Here is a 19,304-nt window from a genome sequence, read left to right as displayed (position 1 = left end):
ACTTAAGAACTAAAAACTAAAGTCATTTAACCCACACAACTTTAGGTTAGCCAGACAGAGATTTAGATGAATACATATAAAATCATCTCATTTGCCCGCTACAAACAGAATCTTTTGGATTCTCAGATCAGACTAAAGCTATCACCAGTCTACAACAGTTTCATGCCATCCTATTTGGCTTTTCAACTACTACTTTATATAATTGGAATTTAGCCCTGTGTAGATATTTCATGTGATTAAATGTTACAGATTAAAGTAATTGTGTCCTTTTCTCCATGGTGTTTACATTATGAGCTGCCTTAAACTACCTGTTTAGAACTTGGCGCCAGTGATCCAATCTGAAGTCTTAGAAACTGTTCATCAAGCACCACGTTCTTTCGTCTCACTTCTCATATCTAATGAGAACCAGTTTATAAAAGAAATGAATTTTAAAAAGGCAAAGGTGATACGGTCAGAATAAATTGCAGTCAGAAATCAATTTTTGTCTCCCAGAAGACCTAGCCTAATATGATAATATCCATTAGTGTGGCATTGTCCATAACTTCCAGTTTTGTAGTTCACAATTACAAAATGTGTATTAATCTACTTCAAATGATTCAGCTACATATATATAATTACCAGAACTATTATAGATAAAGATTGCTTATTAAAAATGTAGACAAATAGGAGGGGAGCATTCCTTGGCAAACAGTGCAGTTAATTAATTCAGCAGTATTTAACAGAGCAAAAGTGTTCACATAAAACTTAGATCTCCCATATGTCAAAGAACTTTATTACTCCATGTATGATATCTAGAGCAGACATGTCAAACACAAGGCCTGGGGGCCAGATCCGGCCCGCGAAGTGGTTTCATGTGGCCCGCGAAGCCATCCTGGAAACAGTGAGGGAACGGCCCCCACTGCCTTGGCCCTGGCCCAGAGACCCTCCTCCTGCCAGAGACCCTCAGATCTGTCCCACTCCTGCCCAGGCCCCCATAGGCACCCTTGATGCGAACGATGTAGAGCTGGCCACGCCCACCCAATAGGCCATACGCACTCTAGCCACGTCTGCCCAGTAGGCCACGCCCACCCTGGCCATATCCACCCGGCCCCCTGAAGGCAACCGCAATGCTGATGTGGCCCTCAATGAAATTGAGTTTGACACCCCTGATCTAGAGCTTTTATTTCACTATCGTATCCCCAAGTTCCTACCAGAACTGCTTTACTAAATTAATTTTTGCTGGGGACTGCTCCTTCTGTTTACTGAAATAGCCCTTTTGCTACTGTTCTCTAGCAGAGAGGAACAATCAGGGAAAATCATATGTTCTTCTCCATTAAAGAAGTACAAAAAATATAACGGAACAAGAATCTTCTGGCCACTGAAAGTTTTTTCTGGGTTCAACTCAAAGTCAGATAAAATGGTATTGTTGAGCCCATGATTTTCCAAACTTTTCCACAAAATCTTAAGATTTAACGAGAACCTGATGGGATTCCATGAAACAGTACAGACAAAAAAAAACTAACTTGAACACAGTCAGATTTTTGTTACTAGATCTTGCCTCCTAATCAAGGATTTGGGAAAATGTTTATTTTTTAAAAAAAAAGTAACAGGTTTTCATCCTTAAAGTTTGAAAGCCTGTATTTAGTCCTAAAACCTTTATTTATTTAATCTAACATTACTCACTTTTTAGATTTCAGTAACTAGAATTCAATATATAGATGTACATTTTTTTATTACATTGAGAAGTTTATTATGAATTAAAGCTGATATTTTTAATGTTGTTCCTAGAAGTATAAAATACAATTGGATGTCTTTGTTATAACATTAAAAATCCCAGCCTAGGACATTGTAGTACGTTTTTATTCTTTTCGTTTTACCTTCTTAATACATAGTAATTATCCCAGATTTAAATTTTAAATTTCTTTTAAATGTTTAAAATTCAATTTAGTGGACTTGTTCAGGTCTCATTAATTAAATTTCTTTAGAATATTGTTATGATTGTGCAATCAATGTGAAGAAATAATAACACAGCTACTAGTTGAATCCAGACCAACTTAATTAGATCACACTGAAATCATAGGTAAAGGTAAAGGTAAAGGTTCCCCCGCACATGCGTGCTAGTCGTTTCCAACTCTAGGGGCTGGTGCTCATCTCCATTTCAAAGCTGAAGAGACAGCGCTTGTCTGAGGACGTCTCCATGGTCATGTGGCTGGCATGACTAGATGCCAAAGGCGCACGGAGCGCTGTTACCTTCCCACCGTAGTGGTCCCTATTTTTCTGCTTGCATTTTTACGTGCTTTCGAACTGCTAGGTTGGCAGAAGCTGGGACGAGTTAACAGGTGCTCACTCTGTTACATGGCACTCGGGATTCGACCCACCAAACGGCCGACCTTCTGATCGACACTGAAATCATAGTCATTTCTAATTAAATCTACTAAATAGTTTTAACCACATAAACACATAGGCCATCTAAGATCAACTTACAATCCAGTATAAGCAGTTAAAATCTAAAATGAAAAAGAAAAGAAAGAAAAAATGAATTTAACAATTAAAACTGAAATGTTTTTACACATTGGCAAGGCTTGCCACTCTTTTTCTTTTTCTTTTTTTAGGGAAAATAAATATCATTTGACCATAAATAAAGAACATTGAGAGAAACAGCAGATGTCAGACATGGGGCTTGATGATTCACAAAAGAATTGCATAATAGATAACTGAAGAGATGTATGCGTGCAGAAATCAAAAACAGAGCTAGGGAATGGCTATATTTGACATCAGTTGACATTGAACTGAATGGGAAAGATGAGGATAAGGAAAGCAAAGGTGGACACAAATTATTACTGTTTTAGAAATAAATAGCACAATAGCAGATTGCAAAATAGAAACAAAAATCCTTTGAAAAAAATGCCTAACAGCATTACGATAATCCAAAGAAGAATGTAAATAACCATATGAATAGATTCAGTGGATTTTGGTGTTCATTTTCATAAACTGCTGGTTGATGCAGAAGGTGTCCCATGTTTCCAGTTACCTTGAGTACATTCTTATTGAGTACCTCTTGAGGTTCTTACTCAATCATGATGGATCTTCTGTTTATTCTGCCTTATATGTCCCTCCTCCAGTTGCTGGTGAACCTTACTTCCTCAGGTGCCAGCTCTTCATTCAGTTCTAAGGCAGAGGCTAAAGCTGGCTGCTGCAGCCCTTCTAGAAATGAATAGGAAGAAGTGTTGCTATTCTATTGGTACAGAAAACAAAAGTTCTTTAAAGAGAACAAATATTTGTATAGTATTCAGGAGAAAATCCTGGAATTCTACTTCCAAAGATTAAAGAGAGCATCAGATATCTTTAAAATATTTCCGATAGTCCAAGTCAATTTGGGAAAAAAATGATTAAATGAAAGCAATAATCAGTCAAAAGTACAAGTCTCAAATGGTTTCCTTTTAAGAAATTTGAACACCACCATTTGATGAAAGTCTGAAACTAGAGTCTCAGGGTGACCTAATTTGTAGGACTGCAACCAGGTTCTCTGAGCTAAGACTTACAGATAAAGACAGATTTGAACCCAGGATTTCAGTTCTGAATTTTTTAGAAAATTAAGCCTTGGGATCATGCATCAGGTTTTCCAGCAATGCAAAATCATTGCAATGGAGGAAAACCAATTGCTATTCTTCATTAATTTCCACGCGATCCCTGTGGCATATAGAGGTAGTCCTCAATTTATGACCACAAATGAGCCTAAACTTTATGTTGCTAAGTGAAAAATTTGTTACGTAAGTTTTGCCCCATTTGTGACTTTTCTTGCCACATTTGTTACGTGAATCACTGCAGTTGTTAAGTTTGTAACAAAGTTATTAAGTGAATCTGGCTTTCCCATGGACTTTGCTTGTCAGAAGGTCGCAAAAGGAGATCACATGACCCTGGGGCACTGCCACAGTCATAAATATGAAATACTTGTCAAGCATCCGAGTGTAAATCACATGACTATGGACAGGGGTCAGTGAAAGAGCCACTCGGAACCAGTTCCCTCACAAAAGGAAAAACTGGAAGCCGCAAAAAATGTGTGCGCATGTGCGTACATGCGCGCATGTGCAGAACAGGGTTTGATTGAAGAGTGGAGACAAGGCGAGATATGCACCTACCCTGCATATTTGAATTGATTGGTTGAACTTTTTTAGTCTCACTTTTTTTTTGGACTGCACATGGCAGAGGACTGGGAGCCACAGGAGATGGCTGAAAGAGCCGCATGCGGCTCCGGAGCCGCGGGTTGCAGACCTGTGACTATGGAGCTGTTGCAATGGTCATAAGCCCCTTTTTTCAGTGCCATTGTGACTTTGAACGGTCACTAAACAAACTGTTGAAAGTTGAGGATACCTGTATGTGCCTAACACTAGGATCTAAATACAATCCATATCTTCCTTTTTTCAAAAGGATTGTGTAATCAGAACTTGCACTTTTTACCACACTAAGTGCAAATGGGAAGGGCAGTGGTACACATATACACATTGCTGAGTAATAAGTGAAAGCCATGAAAATAAAAAACTCTATCAAGAAAAGAGTTATGTAAAGTCTCAGGTGGAAATTAGGTAGCACTGCCTGTTCCCTTTGACTTGTATTTTAGCCAATTGATTTCCCTAAGTTGCACTGGAAGGTCCTGGAAGGTTGGGTTTAATTAAACTTTAATACAGAATACTCTGATGTTGCTAAATGTGCCATATCTTTTCAAAACTTTCATAATCCAAAGCCGTAAAATACCAAATGAAGCCACTTTCCATCCTAACTTTGGTGGTGTTTTGTAAATAATCTGCAACTTTTATGCTTTTGATCATGGTTCCCTTAACTAGCCCTATCATCTTAAACAGTTAATCACTTTTTAACTTTGGATATTAATGTCTTCACTTGTCAAATAAAACTAGCAATTTGGTTCATGGGGATATTTAGAAGGTTAGAGAGATGCCCTAAATTGCCCCTAGTAATAAAATGAACATAAACACACCCTTTAATATTAACAATGCTACAGTCATTTTGATGAATCACTAGATATAAGGGTGGTTGTATCTTCTGAATTAGAAATAAATGCTTGTCGTGGCAAGCAGAGAACCATTTTGTTAGGTTTTGCTGAAATTTTTTGTAGAGTTATAAATTATACTACAATAAAGGAGAATGAAACATTATTGGCTTGATGCTGATTCAGTGCAAAAAGAGGCTATAATATACAACATGTACTAACTGGATGATAATGTCTCCTAATTGTATCTTGATATATTGTACTCTTGCAAGATTTTTTTTTTTTAAAAAAAATCTGGACAGCCTCCTAAAGAACTATTGTTAATGCATGGATCCTTCAATCTAACTCTTAAAATTACATATACCAAAACCAGATCATTTGCACTATTAGACATTGATGTGACAAAGTGTACCTTAAATTAGCTTGACAGATGATTGTTGTATTTGGTAGAATTGGAGGTGTGAGATACGAGATGATTTTTAATAAAGACGCATTGGATTTCTGAGCCTCACCTAGGGAAAATTTGGGATCACCGATTGTGGATGCCACGTATATATACTTTTATAGCGAATATTATTTTGGGAGCACACTAATCCAGATGCCATTTTCCAGGGTTGCATTGGCTTATTTCTGTTTTGGATTCTCTCTTCAGGCCCACAAGAGGTGGCTCCGGTTCCTCCCGTTCTGAAAACCCGGGGCATCAGTCGCGACCGCAGCACTGCTTCTTCCTCAGGGTGCTGAGAGCAGCTCTCCCACTCCAGCTTCTCTTGCTGCTTCTGGTGGCCCTCGCCTGCTTGGTTCCAGCGAGCGAGGAGGACTACAGCTGCACCCTCTCAAATAACTTTGCACGCTCCTTCCATCCCATGCTTAGGTACACAAATGGCCCACCGCCTTTATGAAAAGATTGCCAGCAGCTCAGTAATATCTCACATGCAGTACCCAGAGTTCAGCAGAGTTTCCTTGAGCACCCTGCCCACATAAATAAATTAAATGTCTATCAGTATCAGTAAGAGCCGTGGAATACATGAATTGGGCCATTAAAGACTCGCATCTCTTCCATGGACTTGGACTAAGTAATATCAAGTTTTTCTCCCCAAACAGCATCCAGGCTTTTTTCAGCTACTTTTATAATTTTTATCATCACTCTATGTTATACCTAGCAGAGGACTTCAGTTTGAAGAAGGACCAGTATGTACTGCTCATATAGAGCTATTATACAATCTTTATTTAACTACTCTACTGGCATTTTAAACTAAACTTACGCATAAACCTATATACTTGTAAGAAACAAACGAGTGATTTTAGAAACCACTGTAACATAACAATTTTAAAAGCTTGCAAGGCAGCGTATTATTTTCCCCATTTTTGGTGGGGTTTTGAGTGAGGCATGATGTCCTAATCTTTGCTTTGAATGCACAAATTGTAAATGGCACATTTTATAATTTAAAATAAATATGTAAGAAATGAAATCATGAAAACTTTATGAACAACCATGCATATTAAGTATTAAAAATATTTCTGTACGTACAGTTTGCTAAGGCTAGTGTACTTATTTCTTGTTAGACAAACCAGGAATTCCTTTGACTTCTTTCTTTTTAAAAATATATATATATTGGAGCAGTGCTTATATGTATATATATGTTTGTGTCTATGTGTTTCATTGATTATGTGCCATCAAGCTGGTATCGATTCTTAGCAATCAGATAGATTTTTCTCCAGGGCTTTCACACACACCCCCAAGCGGCATTATTACAAAGTCAGCTTAATTGCCCCCAACAATCTGGGTCCTCATTTTACCTACCTCAGAAGGATGGAAGGCTGAGTCAACCTTGAGCCTGGTGGGATGCGAACCCGCACTAGTTGCAGGCAGCTGGTGTTACTTAAGGAGGCATTAGCCCACTGCTCCACCAAGGCTTACAACTTTATTGTAAGGTTATATTAACGGAATCTGGCAAGACGGAAAGTACTAGATCTCTCCCCCTCTCATCTCTTCAGTCCAAGAAAATAGTCTAAATGTCCCTTCTGAGACATTTGCCAGACCATGCTTGCATTGCTTCTGTGAGCTCAGCTGGCACTTGTCTGACTGTTGCCTACGGCTCTTCTACCTGTCTCCCAAGGTCACTTCCACGTATCACTTCATTAACCTGATCTTTCAGGGATTCTACTGGCATACCCATCACCAAGGTAACTGAGCCCATCCACCTTGCTTCTCTTTGTCCTATTCTTCTTTTTTTTTCACCTTTCCCAGCATTACAGCCTTCTTCAGGAAGGGAGGTCTTTTGCATCGCGTTTTTGAAGTAGGAATTTCAGTCTTGTCATTTTGTGCTTCAAGTACAATGCCGAATGACGATGCTTTGAAGAGTGGTTTATAGATAACAATGGGGAAAAGAGGTGGTGTTTTTGTTCAAATACAAATGTTATTTCTGGCAAGTGTTAGTGTGTGTTGTGAGGGAGTTTTTGAGAAGAGACAAAGAGAAAATTATAAATTAAAGTGAGATGCTATTTAAAGGCCTTAAAGATTAAGATTTTTAATATGTTGCTGTGTCTGGTAGCTCTTAATGGGCTTTTCTTGACTAAGCTTGAATCAGAAGGCTTTCAAGATTTCTTCATAGTTAAGATATGGGAAGAAGAAACTTATTTTTAGAGAAAATAAGTCACTGTGTTTTTTTTTTAAAAAGGAAAGGATTATGAAACTGATTTATTTGAGTAAGGTTAAAATTTATGTGCTTTTACTTCTGGTAACTTAATGGGCTTTTGCTTATCAAGTTTGAATAATGAAGTTTTATATTTTGTCTATAGATAAGAGATGAAATACGGGAAGAAGAGATCTTGGTTGAAATGTTAGGGTGAGAAATTATACTTGTTGACAGGAAGGGAAAAGTCATTTCTTTCCTTCTTTTTCTTGTTTTTTTTTTAATTTCTGTTCACATTTTTCTCTCTGCGTTTTTGAATTTTTTACTTTTTATATTTTTCTTAGTTTACGTTAGTTTTTTATCTTTGTATTTTAAAACTTTAAACTTATTTTTTTAAAAAAGACAGAAGCTTTACTGTAAGCCTTACCATAGGTACAAGATACCTTAACAAGCAAAGAAACCTCTGGAGAGCTTCTGGACATCCAGAGGGGAGGAAACAGAAAATCCAGCTCTGGCTACATGTGATGTGACCCAGCCTCTTCTGAATCATCACGTGACGTACATCAGCCCATGCCCGGGTTGAAAGAAGTGTTTCTATCCAGTAAGTCATACAAAGACATAAAAACCCTGGATTTGTGATATACCAATAGACGTTTCTGGCTGTGTCAGAAAGCATATCATCAATTAGCTCTTTAGGTAATGAGAAGTTACATCCCACGTGGGTGATCTGAACATAAATGCCACCATCTGTTCCACCTAGTTCAGGGGTAGGCAACCTTGGCTCTTTTATGACTCGTGGACTTCAACTCCCAGAATTCCTGAGCCAGCCATGCTGAGGGGAAAGGGAGAGGTTTCCATGCTTAGCCATGCTGGCTTAGGAATTCTGGGAGTTGAAGTCCACGAGCCATAAAAGAGCCAAGGTTGCCTACCCCTGACCTAGTTTATCTTAAAATGCAGATTCATACACATAGTTTCATTTCCTTCAAAGATCTCTGAACTAGAATCTAATTGGTTTTGCATCTTAAATTTTTATTATATTAGAAGTTGGTTGTTTGGGCATCTTTTATGAAGGCGGTTATATGGGGTTTTTTTGCATACACACACACAGAGACACAGTCATTAGCTCTCATGATGGCTAAATCGGATTACTTACCTTTGCAGAAGAGTCATGACAGACATAAACATATCTGAAACTCTGATTATTGCTATATTAGGCTATTTTCTCTTGTTTCTGCATTTGAAAAACCATGGTACTGGAGTAAAACATAGTAATTGAATTTCTCACACTTCAGGTACACAGGGTAATATGGGTGCTATAGCCAGAACTTCCTTTAAAAAGTGGAGAAACTTTTTTTTGCAAAAGTTGTTTCTGTTTTAATTTTCTTTTAAAAATTGGCATTGCAAAAATTTAATACATTCTACCTTTTGCTTTATAACATACTTTGAAAAGATAAATAGCTATTCACTGGACTAGGAGACAGAAAGCAGAGGGAAAAAAGCAAGTTGATAAAATTGCAGTTATCTCCTGATTTGAATTAAATTATGTTTATATAGATGAACAAAGAGTAAAACCTATGTCACCATTTCTGTAATAAAAATTGAGTTGATAATTGTCGTCCTCTAGTAAAGCCTGGAATTCTTTAAGAAGTTAGAAATCTTTTAATAGCAGAATGACACAAAATTATAAATATTAAGATGGATAGACATTTCATACAAATATATTTTCAGTGATCTGTGAGCAAAGCCATATAGAATTCAGCAAATAAAGAGCAGTTAGCAGCATTTCTTCCTTTAAAACAGTCTGGTCTTTATGAAAAGACAGTTGTTCGTGGATGGGGCACAGTTGTCTACAATGGGGAACATTTCTGTTGATCCATGAGCTGGATTATTCCAGTGTCATGATTCCAGATCATGGGAAACTGAATATGAAGACTTTCTGATCTACACTTAACATTTATAGAAGATGGGCACTTAAATATGAGCCAGCAGTGTGCTGCAGCTGCCAAAAAAGCCAACACAGTGCTAGGCTGCATTAACAGAGGAATAGAATCAAAATCACGTGAAGTACTAATACCACTTTACAATGCCTTGGTAAGGCCACACCTGGAATACTGCATCCAGTTTTGGTCACCACGATGTAAAAAAGATGTCAAGACTCTAGAAAGAGTACAGAGAAAACCAACAAAGATGATTGGGGGACTGGAGGCTAAAACATATAGGGAACGGTTGCTGGAATTGGGTATGTGTAGTTTAATTAAGAGAAGGGTGAGGGGTGACATGATAGCAGTGTTCCAATATCTCAGGGGCTGCCACAAAGCAGAGGGAGCCAAGCTATTCTCCAAAGGACCTGAAAGCAGGACAAGAAGCAATGGATGGAAACTAGTCAAGGAGAGAAGCAACCTAGAACTAAGGAGAAACTTCCTGACAGTTAGAACAATTAACCAGTGGAACAACCTGCCTCCAGAAGTGGTGAATGCTCCAACACTGGAAGTTTTTAAGAAGAGACTGGACAGCCATTTGTCTGAAATGGTATAGGGTTTCCTGCCTTAGCAGGGGGTTGGACTAGATGACCTCCAAGGTCCCTTCCAACTTATTATTATTATTATAACGGGGAACAAGTGCCAGATAAAATCATCAGCAGGAAAAAAAATGCAGTTAGGGCTATAAGAAAATCATGGCAAAAGTTAAGGCAAAATCTGGTCAATATTTGGTTTAAGGAACCATTTGGAATGTTCAGGACTATTTACTATTTAAAAAGCTCTCTAAGCCATAGCTTAAACAAGAAAAGTGTCTGAGCATTTCTCTGTAATTATTGGGCATCCAGTTCAAGGGATGGAAATCTTTATGTAAAATTAGGAGAGTATCACCATGAATGAGACAAGCTGGCAATTCACCATCCCTCCCCTCCCCTCTTGTCACACCAAACAATTTCTAATTATCACTTCCTAGTATCAGTCTGGGAGTGTTTACCATTCTTTCTTCCTGCCTAAGAGAATACTACATTTAGCCGTATCAACCTTTTTCACTCTAGAAATGATAGCTTAGTGGGCAGAGCCTGTACTTGGGAATACGACTTTTTGAACTCAGAGATAATATGGAAAATATATGAATCAATCAACAAGTAAGGAAGCAGAACCAAAGAACTGAGAGTGAAGGGGAAAATATCAATTTCTCTGAATAAAATGCAGTTTCAATGCAAAACTGTTTAAAGGGATTCAAAGCTCATCACTCCTTATGAGCAGTGAGAGGACAATATAGTCTTTTGTGTACCTAGAGTTACCCTACAGTTGCTTGCAACAAATTGGAAAATACTTCCTGATTAATACAAAAACGTAAGGATGTCTTCCTCCATCCTTTCACTAGACCCCTCTACTGGATCAAATGGAGCTTCTGCTTCAGATACAAGAAATCTGAATCAAACACATGCTTGACATATGGCTCAAGGAGATTAAAGTACAGGATTAATAAATTCTTCAGGATTAGAAACAAATGAAATGCTCAATTAGTTCATCATGTCCAGGGCTCTTTGAATTTATAGTTATTAGACAACATGCACCAACCCACATAGTATTTTAGTTGGGGGAAAAAATCATAAAGATACAACATCCTTGGATAAATCACAAATATAGTTCTTTTGATCTTGAGTCATATGTTACAATACACTAAAGCAGGGGTGTCAAAATGCTGGCCTGTGGGCTGGTTGCATCATACGGAGACCGCGCCCACCCCAGTTCCGTCAATGCATAAAACATTGCGATATGTCACGACGCGTCACATGACGTGGCAAGTTTGATCCCTATGCACTAAAGCAGACATGTCAAACACAAGGCCCGGGGGCCAGATCCGGCCCGTGAAGTGGTTTCATGCGGCCCGCGAAGCCATCCTGGAAACAGTGTGGGAACGGCTCCCACTGCCTTGGCCCTGGCCCAGAGACCCTCCTTCTGCCAGAGACCCTCAGACCTGTCCCACTCCTGCCAGGCCCTCATAGGCACCCTTGATGCGAATGATGTAGAGCTGGCCATGCCCACCCTGTAGGCCATACGCACTCTAGCCATGCCCACCCAGTAGGCCACGTCCACCCTGGCCATACCCACCCAGCCCCCTGAGGGCAACCTCAATGCTGATGCGGCCCTCAATGAAATTGAGTTTGACACCCCTGCACTAAAGGATGGTTTCTGTTATCTTTCAACATACATGGATGATGTTAACAATCTCTTCATTAATAATTCAAATACTTACATGATTTTAAATTCAAACTCTTCTGTTCTAACTATTGCTTAACTGTAACAAAGGAGAATGTTTCAAATTAGACAACTTGTGAAGGGAATATACATTTAGGTAAAATTCATTTTGTCAAAAGCTTGTTTGGTCAGGCTGCAGAGTCTTGGCATGACTGCCTTTAAAGACCACTTCATGTTATCTGAATCTCCACAGATGCACAGAAGCAACGCCCTAAATGAGTCATGCCTCCCCAAGGTCTAACATTAAATCTGTTGAAAGGCAAAAGCAAGGAGAGGACAGCCTTGAGTGACCTTTCTTTTATTTGTTTACTTCCAAAGCAAATAATTACAGAACCAGTTGATATTTTTTTCCTTGGCTTTGCCAAATAAATAATTCTACTCATAAAAAAGTGGTAAATTTAATTCATCTGATAGGCAGTGAGCTTTTGATACTATGTCTTATAAAAACTTTCAGTGAATCAGTAAAAAAGGCAACGAAGATACAGATCATCATAAATGTCAGCTAGAACTCACATCAGATCCAGCTAACAACAGGCTGCAGAAAGCTGCTCTAAGGAACAGAATACATGGTGCTCAGTAGGGCAGTACATGGGGTTATTGTGCCTTTGCGTCAGGGTTTTTTTTGGGGGGTGGGGGGGAGGGGGCTCCTGGCAACTGCCTGGACTAATCCCTGCATTTTTCTTGGTAAGAGTTCAGAATTGGTTTGTCCTGGTTTCTTTCTTAAGGCTGAAAATAGCTAATCCAAACTCATCCAGCTGGTTTTGTGCCTAAAGTGGAATTAGTATCCCAGTTTCTAGCCTGGTTTCTTTAATCACTACACCAAACCGGCTCCCCAGTCCAACGGAGGACCAATTTTCAAAAGGGAAGATGGTGACCATTACCATGCATATATAAAATCTATGCAATATTTGTATACAAGTGAATTATACATTGTAATACATATAAAAAGGCTTTAATCATTTGGTGGTGGCTGCCATCTTGACTTTTATGACATTCTCCCTGCTGCGCAGGGATTATGTTGCTCTTTGTTAGGCAAGCAGTCACTTCATGAGCTAAGGGTCCTGCAGACACCAACCTTAAGAATTTGGATTCTTCCCCTTGGCCTTCCTTTTCTCAGTGTCGAATCTTTACATTAAAAGTCTTTACAGACTTTTTTTACAGCCATTTGCCTGAAATGGTATAGGGTTTCCTGCCTGAGCAGGTGGTTGGACTAGATGACCTCCAAGGTCCCTTCCAACTGCTTCTTCTTCTTCTTCTTCTTCTTATTATTATTATTATTATTATTATTAGTAGTAGTAGTAGTAGTAGTAGTAGTAGTAGTAGTAGTAGTAATTATTTCTTGAACCTGTAAAACTAGAAGACCTGGAGAAGCATTCATGAGGTCATATAGTCAATAATGACCATCTGCAGTCTGGTCATTATTATTATTGCATATCATCAGAAATGAGAATCAAAATCCTTTTCCTCTCCACAAACTGGACATGTTTTTAAAGCAACCCTACCGTCTGAGTTTGTCTGTAGCCCCTTCCGAATTCTGAAATATTGCATGTTCTTCTGTGACATTGTGCTCATCCTTCAAAGATTTCTCCTACTATATATGGTTATATATGCGGCTGTTTTTTCTAATGACCAGCATGACTAGATTTGTTTTTATTATCACACATAAAATGAAACTAATAATAATATATGTTGCTCTGGGTTCAGAAGTTAGCTTTGGTCTACAAATCACTTAGTTCTGGTAATATCACTGATCTTTGCCGTAAAGGAACCAAAGCATGCAATAGAAGGCTAGCTTAAGAAGGAGGCTTCTGTTATTTGCTAAGAAGTTTTTTTTTCATTCTTAGCCATGCTCAGATGCAAGAACCTGGCCTGATTCAACAGACAGAATATGGACATACAGCATCTGTCCCAAGGTATTAGGTCAGTGATGGCGAACCTTTTAGAGACCAAGTACCCCAAAACTGCCCCGCTCCCTGGCCCACCTCCACTCTGCTCCCGCCCCGACCTTGCCCACCCACAGGGCCACCCACCGCCTCCACAGCCCGCTGCAGCAGATCGCCCAGGTGGCCCTGCAGCGTCATGGCCACACCCACTGCCTGTGCCCCACGGCATCTGTGCACGATGGGGCACGAGGGCAGAGTCTTGCCCTGCTGCCCAGCTGCCATGTGCTCGGCTGCGCTGGTCCACGCAGAACGCATCCAGGGGCAACTTTCCTCGGGGTCTGCTGGTGAGGAGGGGGCTGTGGAGGGAGGTGGGGCTGGGGCAGCGGCACACGTGCCCACAGAGAGGGCTCCAAGTGCTGCCTCTGGCCCGTGTGCCATAGGTTCGCCACCACTGCATTAGGTAGAATCCTGCATGGCAATTATTTTAATCTATCTGTTTGTTGTTTGCATTTTTATCCCCTCCAGTTTCTAAATGTCTCCATTTATAATTATTTGATTTACTTTCTATAACCACTCATCTCAACTCTGGGTGATGTACATCATAAAAAGTTAAAACAATTGAAACAATACAAAATAAATATATAGGGTTGCTAAGTAAAACTATTGCCATAGATGTTAATATAGCCAGAAAATGGGGCCCTTAACTCACTCTGTTTTACATTGCCTTTTTGTCCCAATTACAAAAACATAAATGAGCGTGGAACATTTTTCACAAGCTTCCAATTTATGGGGAAAACCTACCCAGTGGGAGCTACCACCAGACCCAAAACTAGTCTCCCTACCCCACTGGCTTAGAAGTGCAGTCCCTACAATTCAAAAAATGAAAAGGCACAGAGAAAGGATTAATCTGCTATAAATAGAACAAGGAGGAGAAGGAAAGGAGGAAGGAGGTTGGATGGGTAGGTGGAGAGGAAGAGGAGAAGGAGAAGAAGAAAGGATGAGGAGAATGGGTCCCAAGTTATATACTGGTAGTTCAAAAAGCTGATGTGGAGTTTGGAAGCATCAGAGACAATGGCTCAACAGTAGTATTAATATGATGTTTGAAAAAAGGATTCTTGATCTTAATCACAGCTAAGTGATTTGTATACAGTGCTAAAAAGTAAATGACAACCTGATGAAAGCCATCTATTTATACTGCCAAATATAAAGTTGCTTCAGAGAGATAAATAAACAGCAACATTGGAAGCAGCCAAACTTTGCTGTGCATTGCAAACTGCAGATAAAAATCAGAATTTTATGAAATAGCTCTTCATCAGGAAGAAACATCTTGAAGGAAAACTCAAAGTGCTCTGTGTTGTTTTAATGTATTTTATTTGAAGAACCAAGATGTTAACACCACTATGTTTGTCCTGTTAACATCAATATTCAGAAATGATAGATTCCAGATGGGATGAGCTGATGATTTGGGGAGGTGGAAGTGCTGGCCTTCTGGAGATTGCCGTATGAGAAGTCTCAGCAGCAGCTCCAGACAATAGGGATGATGGTGAGAGATGCTGGGAGCTGTTAATTCATGAATGTTGGAGGGCCAAAGTCTCCCAGTCTAAGGTTAACGCTATGTAGCACAGTGAGAGTTGAAATTTAACGAAATAGGGAAATGATTGTCCCAATATGGGACATATCCACAGACAATAACCTTTAAGGTATAAAATACCAAACAATTAGTAATGAGCAACTGCTAGAAAGCCTTTCTTAGTCTTAGGCATTTCCTATGTACTGGTTTATTCTGAAAAGAAAAGGTAGTAAGTGGTAAAGTCTGCATTGCTTGGGGGATTGAATAAGATTCCAGATTCTTGCTGCCCATGAAAGAAGGTCAGTTATACCTTCAAAATCTGATTAGCCAATTAGAGTGACAGAAAACTAGTCTAAACCACAGGATCATGATGTCACATCGCATACCCATTTCCAAGAAGAGAATATAAATATGGGCAGCAGTACTCAAGTTATTGGGTATTGGGGTGCAACTAGCTTGTTGGGACCAGTAGGACACAACCTGTCAAGCCAGTCCAACAGGTATTTTGCAAAGGTGCAGAGATTGTATATGGATTCAACCCCCGTGAACCTCTGGAATTGAAGTATGGCCATTCTGTTTTCTGATTTTTCTCCAAGTAGTCTTTTTTTTCTGTGTGTGAATTTAGGTATGTGTTCATATACTCCCTCCTACTACAATTACAAACTAATTCCAGTAAATTGCCATTCTCTCAGAAATGACTTGAACAAAATTTTCCATAATTCAGTGTCCATTGCTGAGCAAGACACAGGTGTGCAGATGATTTGCCACAAACCATTACCTTACTTGCTTCACTTCCTGAGCATGGGTAAAGTTGAAGCATTCATAAAGATGGCGACGATGAGGAGGAGGTAGGGGTGGTGATGGTACTGCACTGAACATAATTGTTGTTCATACTGGCTAGATTTCTTTCATCAAGGCAGCCCAGTTCTACGCATCATTGCAACCAAAATTGTGCCTTGCCTCAGAATCGTTTGCATTTTTGTCTGATCTGCCCGAGAAAGTGAGAAACGATGCACAATAACCTTGGTTTTGAATAAACAGGCCCTCCTTCACAGTCTGCTTCTCTAACTGCAGAATCCAAACTGCACTACAGGTTTTTTTTTCTTTCCATATTGGAAAGCAGCTCAGAATGTAGGGACTTTATCCAAGGGACCAATTGAACTGTAATGCTTTTTTCAACGGGTTTTAATGATCAACTGTGTGAATTGACATAATTTTTTCAATTGTGTGAATTGACATAACTTTCTGTTTGCTGACGGTTTGTGACTGCAATCTGCCTTGACAAACTAATCTGAGTAACATACGTGCAGCCTGCTAATTTCTAACATTCCCTCATCATGCGCCTGTCACCTGAACAGTCCTCTTTATTCATGCCAGCAGGCTACCATATTGAAGTGGAGCTGATTGAGGTCTGAAGGGCCACAGAAAGTGTACCCTTTGGGTGGTAATTCGTTTCAGAAAGCTAAAACCTTTGTGAGTCTTGTCAATCGCTTACCTGTGAAAGTTGCAAATTGCCAGTGTCTAGAAAAGAATGGCACATTAACCAAAAAGTGTCCAAAGCAACCTTTCAAAGCGTGATGCATCAGTTCAAATTTTTTTCATCTCCTTGTCCCGATTTCTCTCCTACAATGCCCCCCTTTTATTAACTGATCTTTTATCTGGAATTTACTAATGACTGTGTTGGTATAGCATCTGAGCACAAAATATTGCTGCGTGTGTAGATAGGTTCCCATAAGACGAGCAATAAATGCATCACTAATAGTAATATTTAGCCTAAATCTGGATTTGTTTTCTTCTTACCATTTTTCCCCCCGTCCCAGATGTAGGATTAATGAAAAAACATCTTAAAAAGCAGTTTTCTACTATGAAAGATGCTTCTGATCCCTTTGAAATAGTCCAAGTAAAGCTATGAAAAGATTGTATGCTCTTGCCTAATTATCTGATTTGGAAAGCATGCTCATCTATAACAGAACCATCAGGGATCAATATTATAGATACCCTAAATTTAACTGCTTCAGGCATAATGTTGACCTCTCAACGTTACCAAAACATTTTAAGCCTGCATGCACAAAGGTTAAAATTGGGATATGCCTCACTTTAACATGACATCAGTTAATCCAATGTAGACCTCATCTTCTGAGCAAGAAGGAGAAACTTTCTTTGATGCTGGTACCTATCGGAACTCATACAAATCCCCAATCCTGAACTATGTTTCTAAATCTTAGGAGTGCTGCAAATTTGATTACAGACTTGTTTTTGCAATTAATTGATGGAGTAAGGGACAGATGAAGGATGAGCAGCATGAACTTGATTGTGAGTAAAAAGAGGGTGATTAGATTTTTTGACTGAAACCAGGCCATGGTAAATGTATATTTAACAAATCTGCTTTAAGAGGATAGGTTTGAAGATGTTTTGCCCCTTTTCATTTACATTTTACAACCATTGGAATTTTTCTTAATTCTGTTTCAATTATTCCTGTCTTTTTCTTCATATCATTAAACATCCGATAACATTACCTTAGATTCAAACAGAAACAAATACAAACTACAGCTAAATGATACGAATGTCAGTGTTAATTGATCCTAATTTAACCCCACCCCATCCCGAGGTGAACTTTAGAAAACCGTTGACATAACCCAATGGTGTAATTCACTTTTTTTATTTCAACATCAAAGCTGAGAAAATCTTGACAGATCAGGTATCCTGCTGATTTTTTTAAAAAAGCTGTTTGTAACATTCTTTCAAATGTGCAAAAAAGAAACAAAAAAAGGATTAAACCTTTTTTTTTCCATTTAACAAAGCAACTCTAACAAAACAGATACACCAATTATGCTATTATGTGCTTTAGCAAAAGAGCAGAATAATTCAACAAATACCTTATGGCACATGTGCCTCATAATAAAGGGAAAACTTTACAATGAAGGGGTAATGTAGTGCACAAAACTTCATTTTTTTTAAAAAAAAAAGTACAATAATGCGGCATAAAGTAACCTGTTGAGTTTATTTTCTAACTAGCATCTTTTCACTACTGACGGTTTATCATAATCCAGCGGGCACTTCAAGACCGAGGAGCAAACGGCTTTGTTTTAAAAGGTGCATTGCAGAATAACATTCCTACTAAAGACAGATTGGCAGCATGGCAGCATATAAATTCAGGCACGTTTGAATGCAAAACAGTTAGTTTCATTACAAAAATCTTTCCAGGACAGTGCAAAATTGTCAAGTCCCTCAAAAGGCAACAATTGTTTACAGAACATCATTCAAGACCAAAATACAATCCAGAAATTAATTAAAATGAGAGAATGCACCAATGACAGGAAAAGGGGGTTTTGAGCATCAAAAGTATTTTTGGTACCTCCACGGTTTATATGACAATTATACTTCAACAAGGTTAGGCTGATAGCTTAAAAGCACTGCATGAAGTCCAGATCTTGACTAATGCTCACTTCAGATCTGAAAAATCACATTACAAAGCCACAGTGTGTTTGAAAAGAGCTTTCAGAACAGCGAGCTTGCAAGGCAGAACAATTGATTCATTTGATTGATTCTGCAAAAAAAAAAAATAGCTTGAGATCCAAAGGTCCGCTGGCCGAACATTTGGCTTCTAGCTTAAGTCTTAAAAGCAATAGCATTAGGAACATGTGTATAAAATGAAGGCTCAGATTCACACCAAAACATATGGCAAACACTAGCACCAATAACCAGCAAGAGTTGTGGACAGAACCACTGTGTGAATGAAGACACAGACTGCAATGCTTATTTAGGTGCCTTTTAAACCAGATGGATGCATTGTTTGATGTAGTAAATGGGAATGCACATTTCATTTCAGGGTGATTAACAAGGCTGTGATATGTATGATAAAGGCCTAGCTGATTTTCAGTGGTGCTGAATCAACCATCCTGATTTTTACGGCAGGAAGGATATGGCAATTTGGTGGTGTCCACCTTCTGAGATCATAGCAACATGAGTGATTTCAGAAACTGGGTCTCACAA

The 19,304-nt window shown here is 38.9% G+C and overlaps 1 protein-coding gene across 3 annotated transcripts in view; it reads left to right on the top strand.

Moving 5' to 3' along the window:
* SYNE1 (spectrin repeat containing nuclear envelope protein 1) overlaps positions 1 to 6,651 on the top strand; it is a gene marked incomplete at its 5' end in the record, with an annotated part of 320,362 nt that extends 313,711 nt beyond the window's left edge. For 2 of the 3 annotated variants that reach the window (XM_083348719.1, XM_083348720.1), the window contains one exon: positions 5,637 to 6,651. In XM_083348719.1, the coding sequence (XP_083204845.1) occupies positions 5,637 to 5,883 (247 nt within the window). In that variant the 3' untranslated portion in view covers positions 5,884 to 6,651. The remainder of the gene's footprint in view (positions 1 to 5,636) is intronic. The other variant, XM_083348721.1, reaches the window with a different exon arrangement.
* Between the last annotated feature and the right edge of the window lie 12,653 nt (positions 6,652 to 19,304).

The sequence above is a fragment of the Vipera ursinii genome, assembly GCF_947247035.1.
Source record: "Vipera ursinii genome assembly, chromosome: 1".
NCBI classification, from domain to species: Eukaryota; Metazoa; Chordata; class Lepidosauria; order Squamata; family Viperidae; genus Vipera; species Vipera ursinii.
Note: the sequence above shows the minus strand (reverse complement) of the source record. Positions and strands in the feature narration are given on the sequence as shown.